At 38.8% G+C, this 22341-nt stretch overlaps 1 protein-coding gene across 5 annotated transcripts in view; it reads right to left on the bottom strand.

Moving 5' to 3' along the window:
- The window catches only part of LIMS1 (LIM zinc finger domain containing 1), a 156836-nt gene that overhangs the window by 56973 nt on the left and 77522 nt on the right, over nt 1-22341 (bottom strand). The window contains exon 1 of one of the 5 annotated variants that reach the window (XM_032419464.1): nt 4707-8993. The exons of the other annotated variants lie outside the window; for them this stretch is intronic. Coding sequence (XP_032275355.1) covers nt 4707-4813 — 107 coding nt within the window. The 5' untranslated portion in view covers nt 4814-8993. Of the gene's footprint in view, nt 1-4706; nt 8994-22341 lie in introns of those variants that run through there. 5 annotated transcript variants of the gene reach the window in all.

The raw sequence follows: 22341 nt of genomic DNA, 5'->3' as shown, positions 1-22341 counted from the left end.
GAAGAAATGATAAACTACAAAACAGTTATGCAAGGAAATGCACATCCTAAACTGACCTACTCCAAACTCAACTGAACTCAGAGCACTAACATATGTCAATCAAGGTCAGGAACTGGTTAATAAGGATGATCACCTCTTCTAACTTTACATTCTTCTTCCTCCTTATTGAATTGTGAGTTAAAAAACAAATAACCGCCCCCCCACCCCAAACTCTCAAACATGAGAATTCTTAATAGAATGCCTGACCCATAACAAGGGCTCAATCAATGGTAATGTATTATTCGGGAACATATGATTTGAGTTTTCTGCTCTGAAGCCAAGTCAAGGACATATCCACTACTAAATGATTATATCCTATATCTAGAAAGATAGGAGCTCAGAACGTTTACTTAATAACCAGAAAGTAAGGGTTACTTTTCTTTGCACTTTCTCCTATTCCTGATTGTCCAGTTCCACCAGAAAAAGGGCAGGAAAGGACAGCACAAAGAGGTTCTAACAAGTAACTTCTCACTGCTGCATCCAGTCAATTTCATGTAAGGATACAAACTTCAAAGTATTTTTTCTTTTCTTCATACTCATTTCAAGATTGACACAGCCCTGGGGCGCCTGGGTGGCTCAGTCGGTTAAGCGGCTGCCTTCGGCTCAGGTCATGATCCCAGGGTCCTGGGATCGAGCCCCGCATCGGGCTCCCTGCTCAGCAGAGAGCCTACCTCTCCCTCTCCCTCTGCCTGCCGCTCTGCCTACTTGTGCTATCTCTCTGTCAAATAAAGAAATTAAAAAAAAAAAAAAAACTTAAAAAAAAAGAAAGATTGACACAGACCTGACTTTATCCAGGTAAATCTAACTGGGACGTGGAAGAGTGGGAAGGGTAGATGCATAACTTAAAGGAACAGGGAAAGATCAAGGTTTTGTTGTTGTTGTTGTTGTTGTTTTTAAGATTTTATTTATTTGTCAGAGAGAGAGACAGAGAGAGAGACAGAGAGAGTACAAGCAGGGGGAGCGGCAGGCACAGGGAGAAGCAGGCTCCCTGCTAAGCAAGGAGCCTGCCTCGGGACTGATCCCAGGACACTGGGATCATGACCTCAGCCGAAGGCAGACACTTAAAAGGGCGGAACCACCCAGGCGTCCCAAGGGTTCTTTATCTTAGCACTACATCAAGGATGTAATGTCACTGTAGCAAGAAACTACCAGAGACAACACATGCAAATAAGCTTGGCTGTGTTCCAATAAAACTTCATTTATGGATGGTGAAATGTGAATTTCATGTAATTTTTATTATGTCATGAAATATGCTTCTTTTAATTTTTTTCCAACCACCGAAAAATGTACAATCCATCCTAAGCTCGTGGGCCATACAAAAACAGGCAGTGGGCCAGATCTGGCCAACGTTTCTATGTAAACTATGTTTTGGACCTAGCCAGCAAAGACTTGAATTTTGAGGTGTCCCCAGTTATTTACAGATCCTTTATATCTAAGGCAGAACAAAAGTGACTTTGAGAATTTTAAGGGTATGTGTGTGTGTGTATGTATTGTTTAGGTGTGTTTTTCATTCATGTTTCCTCAAAAAACAACAGGATGCAACATAGTTTGAGAGATGGAATAAACAGCTAAGAATTAAGTATATGTGTGTGTGTGTGTGTGTGTGTGTGTGTATCTTAGATGCGATTTTTGAGCATCAAAAATTCCAAGGAAAAAAAGGTGAATGCTTTGTAGAGGTGTAGGGCTCAGAGTTCTGAGCCCACTGACATGAAAGTGTGAGCTACTTTGTGCTAAGGAGTCCACTGTTTAAATTCGAAAGTTAAACCAGTTCTATCCAGGTCATGAGAGATGGCCCTAAAGACAATCTATATGTGTATACACAGCCTTTATATAGAGTCTTTGAGTATAAATGAATAACCATGCTTTATCTAAATCCTTAACATTGAGCTTCATAAGGAAAATAATTTCTAATTATTTCTTAGGCATGTTAGAATCTAGCCAAAATTAAGGACATGCTCTAGAACTCAAGACAAAGGCCCATGGGGCACTTTTTCTACTAGGAGTAACAACTACTATTTAAGTAACATAAATTGCCATAGCATAACCCTCAAATGTAGAGAGTAATGTTCTATTGTACAAAGTATGCAAGTGTAGTAAGTTTTGGGTTATATTTTGTACTTTAAAATAAAAATCTATAAAGTCAGTGTTTTTCATGCTGACCCTCACAAGTCTGAAGCCAGAGTCGTTTTCATGTCTTTCATGATACTCCTTAAACACTTGTGTTTTGTTTCAGAGCACAATCTTTTATTTTAACTTACAAGAAAAACATTTTTTGGCAATGAGCACAGCTCTTTTAGTCTCTGATAGTTCTGTTCAAGTCCATAAACATGCCAAGAAAGTGAACAAAGAGTGAGAAGGAATGCAGCAGGAATGGGTCTTGTGCAATACGGAGACGGTGTGAAAGATGTTTGATATTTTATGCATTCAAAGTCAAACAACTGCTCACAGGAAGAGCACCTGTTGGTCATGTTCATGTGCCAAAACCTTGGTGTGCCTTGAGGGGAAGAACTGTGTCTAATTCATCACTGCATCTTTATTTAGCACAGAGTAGGCACCCAATAAAAATTAGTTAAATAATGCATGAAAGCCATTAACCCTACAGCACTACACACAAGATAATAATGTCCCTGCCTCAGTAGGTTGGGGGTAAGGATTTTGAGATAGTAAATGATGTTGAATAACAGCAGTTATTTTTATCCTCATTCTTTTTTTTTTTCCCCTGAGGAGGAACAAACTAAGTTCAACAAGCTTACATAACTTGTCCAAATGAGTGGTGCTGAAATGGGTGTGCCTACCCTCCCTGATTCCTATTAGCTAAGAAACCTGATTTAATACTAAACATAGGCTTCCTATAAAATTAGAAAAACCACCTGACTGCCTAACTTAACAAAAAGTCCACGGAAAAACAGACAATTGCCTACTTTTCCTAGCTAAGCACTGCATTCCTAAAATAAGGAATGATGGTCGTTCTCTCTGCATTAGAGGCCAGAGAAATGGCAGAAACACAAGTCCCTTATTATCACCAGGGAATACATGACCAGAATGGGTGGAAAAACATTTCTCCTTACCTCAGTGTAACAAGCAATACTTCTTAAGAATTATTCTTCCTCCTTTGATTTCAAGTCAAGACAAAAGAAAAGTATCTAGTTGTTTCGAAGGTCATTATAATTATATAAATAACTACCGCCTTGGGCGTATAAGCAATTTTATTCATGGGTACTTTGCTACTGCCTGAAAATAAGTAAAATATGGTTGGTCTCAAATATTGTTTTACACATCTCAATTTTTTAAAAAAGGACTCCAAATCTGAAATCAAAACTGTTTCCGGAACTTTTCCCTCTTGGATCAAGAGTAGATTGGAGTCTACAAGTAAATGTTGACTTCAGAGGCTACTTCCCAAAGCCTTACCCGGTTAACAAGAGAGAACTCAGTATTTTCACTAAACCTTATAAAATTTGTAACAAGTCAAACTCTGAAGGTTTTAAATTCTGTCTAATACAATCAATTCAAAGTTAATACATCAAATGTACCTAAGAGACACCTGATATAGTATGAAATAAATTCTAATAATGTTAGTATCAATCACAGTCCTTTATTGCTACTATTCTCTTCAAAAGGTAATGAAAGAGTTTATAATTTTCAAGTAAATGTTTCCCTCCCAAACTACAGCTCTCATAGTATATATAGTGGATATAAGTTTAAAAAAGTTTCCTTGACAATTTCTTCCCTGTCAAATTTAAAATATAGAATTTAAAAGAAACTCTAAAAATGAAGCTATTTATGGAAAGAAAATAGTACACAGCATACAAATATCCCTCCGACCATCTAGTTGAAATATTCAAATACTTAAATCAAGAGTCCATAAACAAATTTAAGTACTATACAGTAAATGTAATAAAAAGAAAAGGAAGTCTCTCTTTACTGCAGCCTCCTGTCAGCAGTAAAACAGGAACACTTCATCTCAGAAACAGAAAATCTAAACATAGTATTTTAAATATGGTTGAATGTTGCAGGGACTTTTTAGAACCTAAAATCCAAAAACAATTCTCAATAACTGTAACAAAAACTAAAATTGTATTGTTAGAGGCAAATTAACTTTGAAAACAAACACCCCCCCAACCTTTTAGTTAAGATGGTGTCCAGATTTTTGATGTCTTTCCTTCCTAGGTTACATTCAGTAGTTTCTGCATTCCTTTGCTGAATTCATTTCAATAACAAAGAATCCTCTATGAACACCCCCCAACCCCCACCCAAAACACCACAAACAAATCTCACCACCAAAATTCAAAGAAAAATTCCACACAGAAACTATGTTCTAATAGGCCAAAGCAATCTATCTTTAAACTAAGGGGGAAAAAAATCAATTGTTTCCAATTTTAAATATTACTTTGATGATTATATAATTTTTTAAAGACATAGCACAGCAGGTTGGGGGAAAAGCTAAAACACCTTACAGGATTTGTGAAGAAATGGAAAAATGAGTTCTAGTTTTGCACAGTTCCAATCCAGCACAATCTTGGGATTGTGTTCAATCTTTAATTATAGACTGAGAGGTTCCAGTGGAACCTCTTCAACGTGTATTCCCCACTACTGCATCCACTTAGGCATGAATCTCGCCGCAATCACTAGGTGCCTTGACCTCCAGCCAACCATGACTTTGCACTCACCTTAGCTCTTCCTCCGGTAACCCATTTAGTCTCACACTATCAGGGCGATCTCGTCTTCTCCGGTAGAGACCTGAGTGTGACAGCTCTTTAAGCTGTAATGCAGTCATACTTCTCTCTACACATTAGTTAACTGACAGTCTGAAGCATTTATGCTGAGCAACGTGGCTGCCAGGGTTCAGAAAGAGCGTATCTCTTGCCGGGACCTCAGCACACCTGACCAGAGTTGGAAACCTCCAGGCAAGCCCGGCTAAGCACAGCTTCCTGTTTCTCTGTTGGTACACACCCTCCTCAGCAAGGCCTGGCCCGCCTTATCTCTGGGCCTTGCACCTTGAGGGGGGGGAGGGGGAAAGTCCGTGACCAGGTTGCTCACATGTTTACTAATACACGAAGTTTAATTGTTATGAATAATCACACCAATTCCTTTATAAATCTTCCCAGCATTATTTTGAATTAAAATTGGGCTAAAAAGCTCCGGTAAGGTAATGACTAAAGAAGGGTCCTGCCCTATTTTATTTGCCAGGAAATCCACTAACACTGCACAAGCAGCTGTCAGTTTAAAGAAGTGCCTGGTCATCATGAGCTCTTTGGGATATTTTCCTTAAAAAGAAAAAAAAAAAAGGGCAGAATTGTGAGGGAAGCAGTACAATTCCTCTCTCCCCACTCCTCTTTAGAAAGGAAGGAAATGTCTTTTCTTTTCCCCTAAATATTATTCAAAAATTCCTAACTGAAAGGAACTGCAAGTGGTTTCTTCTATCAACCTCCACTCAATGATTTTCTAAATGTAACTACCTATTCTAAAAATTCCTTCTTATCAAATGTGCACCTCAGTATAATCAACTTGTCTGCCTAAAGGTGTTTTGGGTGCCTATGCTACCCTCGTAGTTAGTTGCATACTGGATCCTAGACGGTAAAGTTAGAATGGCATTTTGTTTTGGTGTGTGTGGGGTGTAGGTTGAGTTTCTGCAAGAGGGGTTTGCAGATAATGGAGGACAGATAACTGTGGAGCAAATCCTTTATCGTTATGGCTCCAAATGATGTTGGTGCAACAGCATGCAAGGTTCTAGCCTCCAGTTCTGATTCAATCCCACTCAATACACATCACCATCTCACAGATACAGGTTAGATCCTTGGAAAGTTCTTAGCTAATAATTTGACTTCATGGTTCTAATAATTTCTCTTTGAGTAATCTGTATTAGCTTCTTTCCCTTCTAGAATCCATTCAATAAGAACAGAGAGAGGTGTCTCTGAAACTTCTTTTTGCATGAAGGGTTAAAGAGTTAACATATTCCCTGAGAGTATCTATATTATAAATATAAAGGTTAAGGCACCCACAAGGAAAGGGGAGTCTATATCTTACTCCTTCACTCAGGACATGCAGATGCTAGCTCCCCTCAGGGCTACAATTTGTCACCCTGCTTCCATCACCCCAGTGAAAAACAGCTTCTTAAAGCTGCCATCAAGATGTAACGTGCATTTTTCAAAGATGCAAGAAGTTACTAATTTTGTTATAACACTAGACTTAAATAGTCACAAAACACATAAAAAAATCAAGTGACAAATGTATCTGTTTCTCTTTCTGGAAGGAAACACACATATAAAAGGGTAATACTGGGGGCCTCTGGGGAACTTGGGGACAGGAGCAGAAGAAAACTTGCTGTTACAAAGTTCTGCTCTGAACTTTGAATATTCTGCCTATTCAAAAATAAATTAAAAAATTTAGAAGATTTACATATGTCTTTTGTACAAACCCTAGGATCCTACTGAGACCTAAAATACAGAAAAATTTAAAGTTCACAGTAACAGAAACATACAAAATTAAGATTCCTAAAGTGTCTAATTCTCACATTTTTGTCAAGATAGGTGTGAAAAACAAATGAAGAGAAATAACCACCAATCTTCAGTTTCTTTTTATTCAAGGCATCAGGACAGAATAGATGCCTGATGAATAAAACACAAATTAATTTGTATTTACTACAAACACAGAGACCTCAACATTATTTTTTTTCCTGTTTCAAGTATTTATTTAAATCCCAGTTAGTTAACATACAGTGTAATATTAGTTTCAAGAAACCTCAACATTAAATAGTACTTGTTTCTACAAAAGATATAAATAAGAGAGCTTGATTTTTAAAAGAGCTTTAAAAGAAGTAATGCAGCATGCTGACAAGGAAAAAGTGCTTGGCAACTACTAAAGGTTAACAAGACAGGAAACACCTCTCTGTGTAGGACGAATCCTGTATTTGATGAGTCTAAGGTTAAAAGGATGTGACCAGAAAAAAAAAAGTTCCAAGCTATATAACAAACAAACTGAAACAATTCTTGCCCTGACTTTTAAAATGGCTGTAATGACAAAAGGGAATTTCAGTAAATCAATGCTTACAGTCTAACGAAATTGTCACAACTGAGTAAAACTAAATTCTGAGGCTTAGGGCAAAGCTCTTCTCACAATGTCTTTTCACTGAGGAGAGGCTTCCTCTTTGTCCTTAGCACTCTTTCAGATGTGCTCTGAGATTTTACTGAGCAGTAAGTAGAACCAAGGGAAGGATACACGGGCACAGCTACGCACCTGCACAATTTCTGAAAGGGAAATTCATAAATGCCACAAAACACCACTGAACGACCAGTTCACGAAGCAGCCAGATCATCACGTCCTCTCCTCACAACAGTGTTCCTGAACTTCAGCACCAAGGGAGGGAGAGAACACCTCTGGAACACACAACAGGGCAGGAACTGGCAAAGGTGGTCTCATATCTTTTTTTTTTTTTTTTAAACATTCATACTTTTCCTTAGAAACAGAGCTATGAATGGTGCCTTCTGTTAACAGTACAGAGGGAGGCCTATGCAAGCATTTTCTCTGGTCTCTACACAGGGAAACATTTCATTTTAGCACTCCAAACATCCCTGAAAGCCAGTTTTGCCTCCCATTCAATGCAGAATTCCCTACTCTCATTCTCCACATGGCCTCCCTCCCATACAGTTATCATTTGCCTGGGATTCTGCCTTTTAGAGGCTTCCAGGGATGAAGTGCTCACTACTACATAGAACTCCTGGGGCTTTCCCTAGCTCCCATGCCCAATGCTTGTTAAGGAACAATAGCTCACCAAAGTTATTAAGGTGAGCATCTTTTATCCCACTTCCACTATAGTGCAGCTGGTCTGTGAACCTAATTACAACTTTTTGTTCATGTCTATCCAAACTGTTGGGTTCTCTTTGAATCTGTACTTTGACATTAATTAGATACCTGGCATAATTAGATATCTGTTCCAGCTTAACCTCATCAGAATAGCTGATAATTTCTTTTATGAGTTTAAGCCCTTATTGATATGACTAAATACAAAGTTCTTTGGAGCATCCATCACACAGGTCTTGTTCTCCCAGGCTAATATCTAACCCAGTGGTTTTTCACCTTTCAGAGGGTCGGGGACCTTTTACGAATCTGATGAAAGTAAATGACTCTCAGAAAATGCATGTGAGCACAAAGTTTTATAATCGTTTCAGGGAATTGATTGTTTCTTCAGAAGCCAAGAGATGGACTTTACCTTGGATCTTCTGATTTGCACTGCTCTCCCCCTTCTCTGAAAACCTGCAGCACTTCAGAGCAGGACTTTGGATCTCATTTGTTCATTTAGTATGTATTTACTCAGTGCTCTGGACTGGGCCAGACAATTTCAGAAGAGTTCCTTTGTCTCCCCTTCATTTCTCCTAACCAATCTTTCTGCCACTGAGCTTACCCTCTTTCAATCTATCCTCCAAATTTCAAAGTGGTCTTTCAAAATAAACTGATCATGTATTGATCCTGCTGAAAAACTCTTGAATGGCTCACTGCCATTCCAAACCCTGCTGAGCCTGCACCCTCCTCACACCTGCACTGAACTCCAGGTGGTTCCCAGGACAGACTTCACTTCCTCTTACCTCCTGGCCTTTCCACATGCAGCTTCATAAGACTAAAAGATGGAGCAGCTCCTAATCATCCCACTGGGACTCATCTCTTACAAGAAGCATTTCTAGACCCTAGGTACCCACAGTTCCCTTTCTGTTGCTCCCAGAGTGTCTCCACCCCCACCCCTGCCCTCACAACTGTGCTTGCTTCCTTCTGTCATCATAATCACACAGCCTCATGATAGGTTGTTTCTCTACCCACCTCTCCCCTTAGGATAACAGGTCTGCGAGGGTAGCAATATATCTAATTTACAACCATGTCCATAAGGCCAGATACATGGTAAACATTAGTTAAATAAGTTCTTTGATTTAGTGGTTCAACCAATTGATTTCGAGAGCCTAATAACTTTACAACACTACTTGTGAGATTCAAGCTCCAGATTTTTGAAACTTTTTTTTTTGCATTTAACACTCAACATTACCTAAATGGGATTTTTAAAAAAGATTTTATTTATTCATTTGAGAGAGCGAGAGAGAGCAGGAGCAGTGGGGGAGGGGCAGAGGGAGATGGAGAAGTAGGCTCCCAGCCAGGCCCGACACCAGGACCCTAGGATCATGACCTGAGCCGAAGGCAGAAGCTCAGAAAACTGAACCAGCCAGTCACCCCCTAAATGAGATTTTAAAAGGCACTTCTATTCCATAGTTTAGCAAAAATTTACTTTCTTGGTGAGACTGTAAAAACTCAGAAGCTTTTCATATTTGTAGAGTTGAACAGTACCTCCCCACAGTATAAACACTTTCTATTTGGGATAAAAATAAAAAATTTAGCCTAGATTTTTGCATATACCTGACATGGTCCAGTTTTTTAAAGTTGAAGTATAATTAACATATTAACTAATACTAGTTTCGAGTGTACAATATAATGACTCAACAATTCTATACATGACTCAGTGTTCATCACAATAAGTGTACTCTTATGACATAGTCCAGTTTTTAGTGTACTTGGTCCAAGTACTCCTTCAGGCATGACAGGGTAAAGAAATCTAGTTAAACATCAAACCTCTAAAACTGATCATTAGTGTTACTGAACATTGTCAATCTTCTTCCTATTAGAGAGCGGCAAACTGGCTTCCATGGCAGAGTTAGAGTTAACTGGGCCTCATTAGCAGTACCTTTTGTACTAGCTACTAAGAGAGCCTGTAAACTGGTCGAACAGCTGTACATTTCGGGCTATTCATTTCCTTGTATGACATATAGTAAGAGAAGAATTTTATGTTTTGCAACTAACTCTGAACTTAATGGAAATGAATCTTTGTTTAAATTTTATCTTCTGAATAATCATTTACAGGGGAAAGCAAACCTTCTCTAGTCAAGCAAGAATATCATCCTTTTTCACTATGTCTAACACATTCATCTCCTAAACATTTGTTTATCAGCCATGCTATCTCCCTAAATGAGACTTCTCAAGAGTGTTCTGGGCTATCAATATGAAGGAAGGACCCAGTGTTGAAAACAAATCTGAGGCAGAAGAGTTCAAACTCTGACATGCCAAGTTCAGATTAACCAGAGCAAAGAATATGAGAAGGCAGAATAAACTCTGCAAAAAACCCACCCCAGAGTCAGAAAAAAAAAAATCACCCAAAAACATGGTCCCATTCATAAGGAGATGACACTGCAACTGTCTACAAGTCCCTCTGAATTTTTTCTTTAATCAGCTTTTCTGTAACTCACTCAAGATGGACACACCCAAGTGGACAGGCTGACCTATCATCAGAAGCTTGTGAGAAGCTCGCTGAATCATTCTGAGCCAGAGACAGACTGAAGTTTCTCTCACAACCAGCAGCCTGAGGTCATCTGCAGTACTTTGTTAGACAATTAAAGAATGTTCTCAGATGCTGCTGTCAAAATATGGCAAGTTTTCCTAGCATATTTCAAAGGAATTTGGAATAAAATTTTAAGTAACCTATCCCATCCACATTTTTAAAGGGCTAAGTACAAGGGAAGCTGGTGTAAGCACACAAGAAGGAAACCAGAAGACATTCCACGTTTGGCAGTTTACTTGCTGTGGCTGGCATATAAGTACAGGAAGTCATTTTACTATCAAGTCCTCAATTTTTCCATTTAGAGACAGAATCAACCGAATCAGATGATATCAATGGTCTTTTCCCTAGATTAAAATGACTTAATTTTAAGAAAGGACCCGAGTAACATGATGTGCCAATGCTGATGAAACTCTGACAGCACACTTTACCCCTAATCACTGTGTTAGTGAGAAATCCCATTCCTGAGTAAATCAGAAACACAAGATCAGGATTTATACATCAGCTCTTCAACAAACATTGCCCAGAGCCTAACATATGCCAGGTCCTCAGAGTGTAGAGGCAGGAGCAGAGGAGAAAGATACTAAGCATCTCTGAACTTTTCTTGATTGTTGCTCTCCCGTTCACTTACTCTTAGGGTCAAAAGAGCTGTTCCAAAGATAAGATCTAACAAGGATATAAAATACCACGAAAAGGCATACTGATCATCCCAGCTCCAACACACACCTGCTGCAAAAACAGAGACTCTTCCTCAACAGAGCCCTGAAATCATAGGGAAGGGACAAGGAAGTAGATGTTTGCAGGAAGATTGGACTTTTCCTCCAGAAAGGAGGAAATTGTAATGTACCTCATTTGATGTACTAAACATGTTTCTGGAAAACTGAATATAAGATTAAACTTTTGTAAACAGAATAATTTTTAATTCTCTAAGGAAACTTGTTCTAAAAAGAAATTCTACCAGTAATATTTCAAGAAAAGAGAGCTTTCCTGATTATCCAGATTTTCACATAATTCAACTTATATAATATTTTGATACAATTTTTTATAATATTGCTATATTGATTCTACTCTTTCTACCTGTCCACCTTATAGGGCATTGATATCTGCTGAGCATATTTCTAAACTAAACTCTCATTTGGAAAAACACAATAGGTGAAGTAATTGTGTGTGAGAGGACGAAAGAAACAGTTATTTCCACATTCCAAGGCAGGCAAAGTCACAAGCCAGCAACTGTGGTCTTCTGAAGACCTGGAAGAACAAACACGGTTCTGCTCCCTGCCCTGGAATTTCAGAGGTATGTCTTAAAAACTAAATGGCAATACCTGCCCTACCCCAGTACAGGACTCATTACTACAGGTAGCACTGTCAACACATCAACTTCGCAGCAAAACTATTTTCACCAAGTTCTCAAAATATTTCCAGGTTCTGTATGAGGTCTCACCTTAAAGGCAACAACATTAAAAAAAATTGTGTTGCCTCTTTTTTTTTTAATTTAATTTTATTATGTTACGTTAATCACCATACATCATTAGTTTTTGATGTAGTGTTCCATGGTTCATTGTTTGCGTATAACACCCAGTGCTCCATTCAATACATGCCCTCTTTAATACCCACCACCAGGCTAACCCAACACCCCAACCCCACTCCCTCCCCTCTAGAACCCTCAGTTTGTTTCTCAGAGTCCATGGTCTCTCATGGTTCGTCTCCCCCTCTGACTGCCCCCCCTTCATTTTTCCCTTCCTACTATCTTTTTTTTTTTTTTTAACATATATTATTTGTTTCAGAGGTACAGGTCTGTGATTCATCAGTCTTACACAATTAACAGCGCTCACCATAGCATATACCCTCCCCAATGTCTATCACCCAGCCACCCCATCCCTCCCAACCCCCACCACTCCAGCAACCCTCAGTTTGTTTCTTGAGGTTAAGAATTCCTCATCAGTGAGATCATATGATACATGTCTTTCTTTACCAGATATTTACCAAATAAGATTGCCTTATTTCACTTAGCATAATACCCTCTAGTTCCATCCACGTTGTTGCAAATGGCAAGATTTCGTTGTTGTTTTTTTTTGATGGCTGCATAATATTCCATTGTGTGTGTGTGTGTGTGTGTGTGTGTGTGTGTGTGTATACATATATATACACACACACCACATCTTCTTTATCCATTCATCTGTTGATGGACATCTTGGCTCTTTCCATAGTTTGGCTAATGTGGACATTGCTGCTATAAACATTGGGGTGCACGTACCCCTTCGGATCACTACATTTGTATCTTTGGGGTAAATACCCAGTAGTGCAATTGCTGAGTCACAGGGTAGCTCTATTTTCAACTTTTTGAGGAACCTCTATACTGTTTTCCAGAGTGGCTGCACCAGCTTGCATTCCCACCAACAGTGTAGGAGGGTTCCCCTTTCTCTGCATCCTCGCCAACATCTGTCGTTTCCTGACTTGTTAATTTTAGCCATTCTGACTGGTGTGAGGTGGTATCTCATTGAGGTTTTGATTTGGATTTCCCTGATGCTGAGCGATGTTGAGCACTTTTTCATGTGTCTGTTGGTCATTTGGATGTCTTCTTTGGAAAAATGTCTGTTCATGTCTTCAGCCCATTTCTTGATTGGATCATTTGTTCTTTGGGTGTTGAGTTTGAGAAGTTCTTTATAGATTTTGGATACTAGCCCTTTATCTGATATGCCATTTGCAAATATCTTCTCCTATTCTGTCTGTTGTCTTTTGGTTTTGTTGACTGTTTCCTTTGCTGTGCAAAAGCTTTTAATCTTGATGAGGTCCCAATAGTTCATTTTTGCCCTTGCTTCCCTTGTCTTTGGCGATGTTTCCAGGGAGAAGTTGCTGCGGCTGAGGTCAAAGAGGTTGCTGCTTGTGTTCTCCTCTAGGATTATGATGGACTCCTGTCTCACATTTAGGTCTTTCATCCGTTTGGAGTTTATTTTTGTGTGTGGTGTAAGGAAATGGTCCAGTTTCATTCTTCTGCATGTGGCTGTCCAATTTTACCAACACCATTTGTTGAAGAGACTGTCTTTTTTCCACTGGACATTCTTTCCTGCTTTGTTGAAGATTAGTTGACCATGTGTTGACTCATTTCTAATGTTAGCATCATCTCTTCACTTACTGTTATTTTTTTCTCGCTAACTCAGATAAAAGTTCAATTCCATGATAAAAACAGGATTTTAAAGAAAGCTCTAAAGACAACATTATTTCAATAAGGAAAATATTTCCTGTAGAGTTTTATGTTCTACAGTGATCGGTGGCAATTATTTGGCACAAAAAGGTATTCACGATATAGTGCTGTGTGAAACAGAGGTTACAGGACACTGCATACTCTTGGCTCTTTGCATGAAAAGACCACATATGTATACACCATGTATGTGTGCACATCTACACATCCACACACACCACAGAGTCTGGAAGAGTATACACCAAAACATCTCTGGTTGGTAGGATCTGAGAAGATTCGAAATTATTTTTTCTTAACGGATTATCCATATTTTCTAAGTTTTCTAAAATGGACAAATATAGTTCTCTAATAAGGAACCAAAATTTAAAATGCTTAAAATAATGAAGAAAACAAAAAATTAAATGACGATATACTATTCCATCTTCCAAGGGATTTGTAATCAAATCAGGAAGAAAGGACACCTCATAAACCTCAGTATATATAATCAAATACTGATGCATCCCCTAAATCGGGTTGGCTTTGAGTGGGAGCTGCAGTACAGGAAAGGATTTGGGGAGAGGGAAGTGGAGGGCACTCCAGGTGGAGGAAACAGAAACATCCTCCCATGTGACTGGCAGAGATATGTCAAAGGGACAATGAGATTGGCAGAACAGCGGACCTTCTAAGGCAGGACCACAGCTTTCAAGATGGTATGAAAAAAATGGAAAGTCATGTGCAGAGGGCCTCATTGCCCAAGTATAAGATGAGGGTCCAGGTGAGGCTCTCATGAGAAAGGGAAGGGGGACAGACAACATTACAACAGGCCTGATAGACAGGGCTCAGTAAAAGTGTATAGAACAGTGTGCTGTGACCTGCTCATGCCAATCAATACACTCATACATGTTTAGTGAGCACCTAACATGTGGCAAGTTCTGCTCTAAGCACTAGGGACCCAGTGTCCTTGTGGAGCTTGCAGTCTACTGGTGGTACTAGTACTAACCATATAATCACACAAATATATTTAAAAACATGTCAAATGATAGAATAGGCTGCCATGAGAATGCTTACAAGGAGCAGGGGAGGGATGGCAGGGAAATGTTTCCTGAAACAGAAACATTGGATCTGATACCCCCAAAACCCAAAAGATGCGGAGTCACTAAAGGTTAAAGGGTGAGGGGAGCACTTGTGGAAGCAGGACCAGTTGGTACAAAGACGCAGGGGAAGGAGGAAAGGAAATCCGCCTGTGTGGCTAAGGGGAAGCACTGGCAGGTGAGATGAGAGACAGGCAGTGGCGCGTTTCAAAGGGCCTTGCATTTTTTACCCTAAGAACAACGGGAAACCACTGTACTGTTAACCAAGGGACTGACACGACCAAATTTGTTCCACAAAGATTCCTCTCACGGTGGCATCTGGGGAGGGTGCATTTTAAGGGGCAAGTGGGGATGAGCATGGAGGCAGTCCAGGAAACAGATTCCAGCCTGAGCTACAGTGGTATGAGAGGAATTCTGGAGGTAACAGAGAAGCAGGGGCCATAGCCTAGACACAGGGGCAGGAGAAGCAGTAAGCCCTGACGCTGTTAACATTTCCCCACATTCTGTTAGTGATGTAGCAACAACACTGACCTGGTGAAATAATACAACATGAGCTGTACTTCATGTTTCTTTAATCTTGTCCACGGGCAGGCATTTTAAACCTACTTTGAATCTAATAAAATAGTTTCTAAAGAGTGTTTACAAAAGAAAAAGCTAGAGAGTCAGGATATGGCTGGTCATTACTAACAACAGCAGGGTTTTGAGTGCCTACCAAGCATGCTATGCATGCCATCTAATTTAGTTTTCATCTCGGTCCTATGAGGTACGTATCATTACTTTTCCCATTTTGCAGGTGAAGTAATTAAGTGCTAAAACAGTTAAACGTCTTGACCAAACAACATAACCAATAAGGGAGATAGTGTGGATGCCAAGTCAGGTCTACCTGATTCAAATGTTCCTGTTTTAGCCATTGACTGCACTGTCTCTGGGCCCCCAAACACTCCCTCCACAGATCATCAAAAGGTCCACTCTGAACTAGAACTGCCTCTCAACACTGACAAACCTAACCCAGGAAGCTTCTGGAACTTGACAGGCATAGGAGCCCTGAGGACAAGTCCCAGACTGTAAACACAGATGAGAGACCGCCAAGCTCACCACAGCCAGCCCACACTTTCCGTCCCTGAAAATGAAAAGTAGTCTAGTTATGCTCTAGATGAGTATCGTGAATGGGCAGTCTGAGGGTTTGGAAGGAGACCTGTGGTGTACCCCTGTACAATCCCCACTAATACACATCTTCCTCCTTGGCTAATTTTCTCCTACCAGTCTGGAAGCAAAGGCCAATGAAAGAAAGGAGTCAAATTATTAATCTCCAATTTAACTGAATTCCGGGATTCCTTAGAGCTCTGCAGGTCAAAATTACCAATGCTGCCTTATTCCCTTGCAGAGTACATGTGATGACTCAATGTTTCCAAGAGTTCTGGAAAAAAGGGCAAAGATTCTAATGAAAACAGGTTTCCTGTATCAGAGCAACTCTGCTGAAACCATGTGCACTGTTACACAGCAACAAGGGAGGTTCTGGAAGCAACCGAGACAACACAGAGATGTTAGGAGGGTATGGGCGCAGGAAGAGGCATTGAGAATGTGACCAAACCCATTTCAATTCCTCTGAGAGCACTTTACACCACAAACAAATGTTAGCGTTTAAGCCATACAAACAGCCACCTTATAAAGGAGGTGATTCTAAAACAAACCAATCACTATGTGAGACTGATCAAGAAAAAAAAAAAAAAGTATGCAGTTTCATTTCCTGATCATGATCTTAAGAAATCCCTGTCAAGGGAAAAAAGGTAACTCCTGAAGCTCATATTTGATTGATCTACACATACTAGAGAAATATGTTCTATTGAATAAAAATTCTTAAGATAGAGGTGAAATACTTAAAACTGAATGAGATCCCTGTCACAGAACCAAAGCAAAGGAACTCATTTTCTAAGCAAATGGTCCCCCCAACCCCTGCCATGGGAACCAGCTTCTTCTCTGACATTCACTATGATTTAGGAAACACTACTGAGTGCTTACCATGTCCCAGGAACTCTTCTGTGCACTCTGCATGCATTTATCAAATTTATTTTTTGCAATGATTGAATAAGTATTATTATTTCCATTTTAAAGATGATGAAACTGAGGTAGCAGTATAAGTAATCTAAGATCACACAGTTTTTATGTGATTAAGAATTTGAAACCTTATGCTTGGTTTTAATCATGCTTTTAACCATTACAGTGTACTGCCTCCTAGCCAGAAAAGGGCTATTTTTCTCAACAGTAGAAGAGAGCTTATGATCAGAAATATTTTAAAATTCAACCAAGGCTAAATGCAATGTAGTATCCTGGACTGGATGCTATGAAGGTAAGGTAAGATGTTAACAAAAGGGGAAACTGGGTGAGGGGTATAGAAGGATTCTCTGAACTTTCTATCTTTGCAACTTTCCCATAAATCTAACATTATTCCAAAATATAAATTTTAAAGATTCAAAACTATAATTCAACATGACAAGAGCGCTGATATCCCCAAAAAGTAGTTACAGGAGAGAAAAATGGGGAAGGAGTTTTCCTCCAAATTAAAAGGGATTTAAGAGACGTAACAATCAAATATATGATTGAAGTATGGCCTTTGTTTAGATCCTGGTTCAAACAAGCCAACTGTAAAGGAATATTCGTAGGATAGGTGAAAAATTTGATCAGGGACTGGGTATTAGATGATGCCAAAGAATTATCACTCATTCGGTCAGATGTGATACAAGCACGTGTTTATATAAGAAAATGTCCATATTATCAGAGACTAATGCTGAAGTATATTGGGATGAAATGACCTAATGTCTGGGATTTGCTTTTAAATACTTAAGAGAGGAAAAAAAAGGCCCCAATAACCAAGGCAATCTTGAGAAAGAAGAATAAGACTGATTTCAAACTATATTACAAAGCTACAGTAATCAAAACAGTATGGTATTGGCATAAAACACACACATAGTTCAATGGAACAGAACAGAGAGCCCGGAAATAAACCCGTGAATTTATGGTCAGTTAATTTATAACAAAGGAGTCAAGAACATACAATGGGGAAAGGACAGTCTCCTTAGTAAATGGTGCTGGGAAAACCGAACAGTAACATGCAAAGAATGGCACTGGACCACTCTCTTAAACCACACACAAATACTAACTCAGAAGGGACTAAAGACTTAAACATAAGACCTGAAACCATAAAACTCCTAGAAGTAAACATAGACAGTAAGCTCCCTCACATCATCTTCACAATGAGTTTTTTTTATTTGAAACCAAAGGCAAAGGCATGGGAAGCAAAAAATAAACACGTGGGACTACATCAAACTTAAAAGCTTCTGCACAGCAAAGAAAACCATCAACAAAATGAAAGGGCAACCTACCAAATGGGAGAAAATATTTGGAAACCATATATATGATGAAATTAATATCCAAAATATACAAAGAACTCATACAACTCTATAGCAAAAAAAAAACAAACTGATTAAAAAACAGGCGGAGGATCTAGACATTTTTCCAAAGAAGACAAACAGATGGTCCAACAGTGCTCAATATCACTCATCATCAGGGAAATGCAAATCAAAACCATAGTGAAATACTACATCACACCACTTAGAGTGGTTATTAACAAAAAGACAAGAAGTAACAAGTGCTGGTGAGGATGTGGAGAAAAGGGAACCCTTGTACAATGCTGGTGGGAATGTAAATTGGTGCAGCCACTGTGGAAAAAATATGGAGATTCCTCAAAAAATTAAAAACAAAACTACCATATGATCTAGCATTTCCACTTCCGGGTACTTATCTGAAAGAAACACAAACACTAACTTGAGAAGATATTGCACCCCCATGTCCACCATTGCATCATTATTTACAATAGTCAAGACATGGAACCAACCTAAGTGTTCACTGATGGAAGAATGGATAAAGAAAATGTGACATACGGGGGCGCCTAGGTGGCTCAGTCAGTTAAGTGTCTGCCTTCAGCTTGGGTCATGATTCCGGGGTCCTGGGATCAAGCCCCGCATCGGACTCCCTGCTCAGCAGGGAGTCTACCTCTCCCTCTCCCCCGCACCTCCCTCTGCTCTCTAACAAACAAATAAATAAATCTAAAAAAAAAAAAGAAAATGTGATACACACACACACACATAATGGAATGTTACACAATGGAGCCACAAAAAAGAATGAAATTTTGCCATTTGCAGCAACATGGAGGGACCTTGAGGGCATTATGCTAAGTGAAGTAAGTCAGACAAAGACAAATACTGTGTGATCTCACTTATATATGGAGTCTAAAAAAAAAAAAAAGGACTCATAGAGAGAGAACAGATTGTGAGTTGCCAGAGGTAGGAGTTGGAGGGGTAGGCAAAATGGGTGAAGGTGGTCAAAATGTAAACTTCCAGTTATAAGATAAATAAGTCATGGGGATGTAACATACCATGTGGTGACTACGGTTCATAATACTGCAATGTATATCTGAAAGTTGCTAAGAGTAGATCTTAAATGTCCTCATTACAAGAAAAATATTTTGTAACTATCATAACGGATGTTTAGACTTATTGTGATAATCATTTCACAATCTATAAATATCAAATCATTATGCTGTACACCTGAAACTAATGTATGTCAATTATATCTCAATTAAAAAGAGAGACAACAAGGATATATGAAGCAAATATGATAATATAGTAAGTATGTCAGGATAATAAGTATATGGAGATTCATTTCTTCCAATTTTATATTAGAAAATTTTCATAACAGAATTATTTTAACTTAAAACAAAATTCAACCAATGGGAATGAAAGCAAGCATGACTACCTTGAAGTCAGAACATAATACCCTGACAGGAGTATAAAAACAGCCCCAAATGCCATGACTGGAGAATAGAAAGTCTGGGGCAGGATTCCCAGGGTCACTGGGTGCTTTTTGTAATGAGGTATCTGAGGATGTCACATCTGAGAGATGTTTAAGTAACTCCATCACACAAAATACAGTAAAGGATATGTTAAATTTCAAAAGAAGGGCACGGGCAGAGAGGAGGAGATAATATTCTAGGTAGAGAAAAAAGAAATAGAACAAAGGCACGGAAAGGTGGAGAGCTGGCTCAGAAGAGTGGGTAGCCTCATCCTGTGGCAACACACTGGGAGCAGAAGAATGTGGGAGGTAAGGCATCAAGGCAGTTAGAGCCATATTTTGAAGACCTGTCAATGCCAGGCTAGGAAATTTATGTGACACGTGATAAAAGGCCATAAATAGTTTGGATCCAGGGTGGAGAGGGTTACAGGCCTGGAGACATCCAGCTGTGGAATACAGTCTAGGCGGCAAGATGTGCCATGGGAGGAGGGAAAGAGAAACTCCAGAGTGGTGGTAGAGCCTTCATGATTTGTCAGGTGAAAAGTTGCTGAGAAAAAACAAAACAAACAAGAAAAGCATATACACCTAAACAGGAAATTCTTTTGCAAGCACCTAGCCAGATCATGGCCCAAACAAGGCCACTTCAAACCCTCAGCACTCTCAAATCATCCACCCACCCTCCTTTCCCATCACTCTTGCGGATAACCTCGCCTACTTTAGAGAAAGCAGAAGTCATCTGAAAGAAGCCACCTCAACTGTCTACAAGTCCTCATTTTCACTATGCTCCCACCTTCTTTCAGATGACTTCCAATTTCAACAGAATTTAATAAATGGCACAAAATAATGCTGGTTCTACGTTACTGTTATCTTGTTGTAGTGGTGATACTACTACTTATGGTGTTAATGCTCTATATACTATTTCATTTAATGGTCACAACACCCTGTAAAACAAGTACTACCCCTATTTTGCAGAAGTAGAAACCAAGCTCTGTACTTAGTAAGTGACAGCAATGGGATCTGAAAGGGTATACCAGGTCCCCAGCTCCCCAGTCTATAATCACTCTACTATACTGTCTCTTTAAATGTCTATCCTTAAGAAAAAAAGATGTAAAAAGTTGTGATCTCTTCAATGGAACACTATATAGCTACAGAAGAAAAGTCATTCACTAAAACTACATAAATCCACATGAATAAATCTAAAAAATAATGTTAAGTGAAAACCCAAAGTTTCATAGTAACACAAATAGTGTAACACTATATAAAATCTAAAGCAAAAGAAACAATCTCATGCACTGTTAAGAATACATAAATGTGTAACAAAACTATAAAGATATATAGAGAAGTAATACAAATTTAGGAAAATGGTTTCCTAACGGAGGAAAAGTAGAGGTGGGGGATAACTGGAACAGGAAAGTGTACCAAGAGATTTCAACTACATTTGTAATGTTTTCTTTCTTAAGATACATGATAGATATTTGAAGGCTTCTTCTACTAAATTCTATACCTTCTTCTTTTTGTCATTTTTTTAAATAAAAAAAGAAGGATGAAGATATAGAGCAGACACTCTCTTAGAGCATGTTTGTAAGTTCACAAGTTTCAAAGCACTGTTTCTGCCATCATGTGGTTCCTAAAGATATTACATGCACACACTTTTCAGAAAATGAAAGTTTAAAAAGGGGCACTGTTAATTCTCAGGTACAATATCACATGAATGTAACCCACAGTGAAAGCCTGAGTAGCCACCACTTGATATACAACGATTATTAAAAACATTTTACCACTTCTAAATAATACTTAATAAAACAGAAGACATAAAATATTATGCTGGTACAAAAGAATAATACTGGACCCCTATCTTACATCACTCACAAAAATTAACTTGAAGTGCATCAGGGACTTACATGTAAGACCTGAAACTGTAAAACTCCTGGAAGAAAAGCAACTTGACATCAGTCTTGATAGTGATTTTTTGGATAAGACAGCAACAGCACAAGTGACAAAAGCAAAAATCAGTAAGCAGGATTACATCAAATTAAAAAGCTTCTGCACAGCATAAGAAACAATCAACAAAATGAAAAGGCAACCTAACAATGGAAGAAAATATTTCCAAACCACATATCTAACAGGGGCTAACATCCAAAATATAGGAGGAATTCATACAACTCAATAGCCAAAACACACACACCTGACTAAAAAAAGGGCAGAGGCCACAAACAGATTATCCAAAGATATACAAATGGCCAATAAGTTCATGAAAAAGTGCTCAACATCACTAATCATTAGGGAAATGCAAATCAAAACCACAAGGAAATATCACCTGATACCTGCTGGAACAGCTATTATCAAAAAGATAAGAGTTAAGTGTTGGTGAGGATGTGGAGAGAAAAGGAAACCCTCGTGCACTGTTGGTGGGAATGCAAACTGGTACAGCCACTGTGGAAAACAGTATGGAAGTTCCTCAAAAAGTTGAAAATAGAGCTAATGCCATTTATACCTCAATAAAGGTGGAAAAATAAAAATTAAAAAAAACATTTTGCTAGGAAGCATACTCAGAAGAAGATGATAATGAGAGTTACTGGATATAAACTTTAAGAGAAAAGGATCAACGTAAGATGCATTAGAGACAGTTAAGGTTAAACAGTCAAAACTAGCAAGAAGGGCTAGCTTTCAGATGCAATTCCCTTAAGAGGTAAATGAAGACCTAGACACACACTTCAAAACCCTAAAGTAAATAAGCAGAAAGAACACAGTATAAAGAAACCCTAGCCATAGTATTAAGTTTCACTTAATTTTGTACTTTGGAATTTAGGACCTTTAAT

The sequence above is a fragment of the Phoca vitulina genome, unplaced genomic scaffold (assembly GCF_004348235.1).
Source record: "Phoca vitulina isolate PV1807 unplaced genomic scaffold, GSC_HSeal_1.0 scaffold22, whole genome shotgun sequence".
NCBI lineage: Eukaryota > Metazoa > Chordata > Mammalia > Carnivora > Phocidae > Phoca > Phoca vitulina.
The sequence above is the reverse complement of the archived record's forward strand: the minus strand, read 5'-3'. Positions and strand labels throughout refer to the sequence as shown.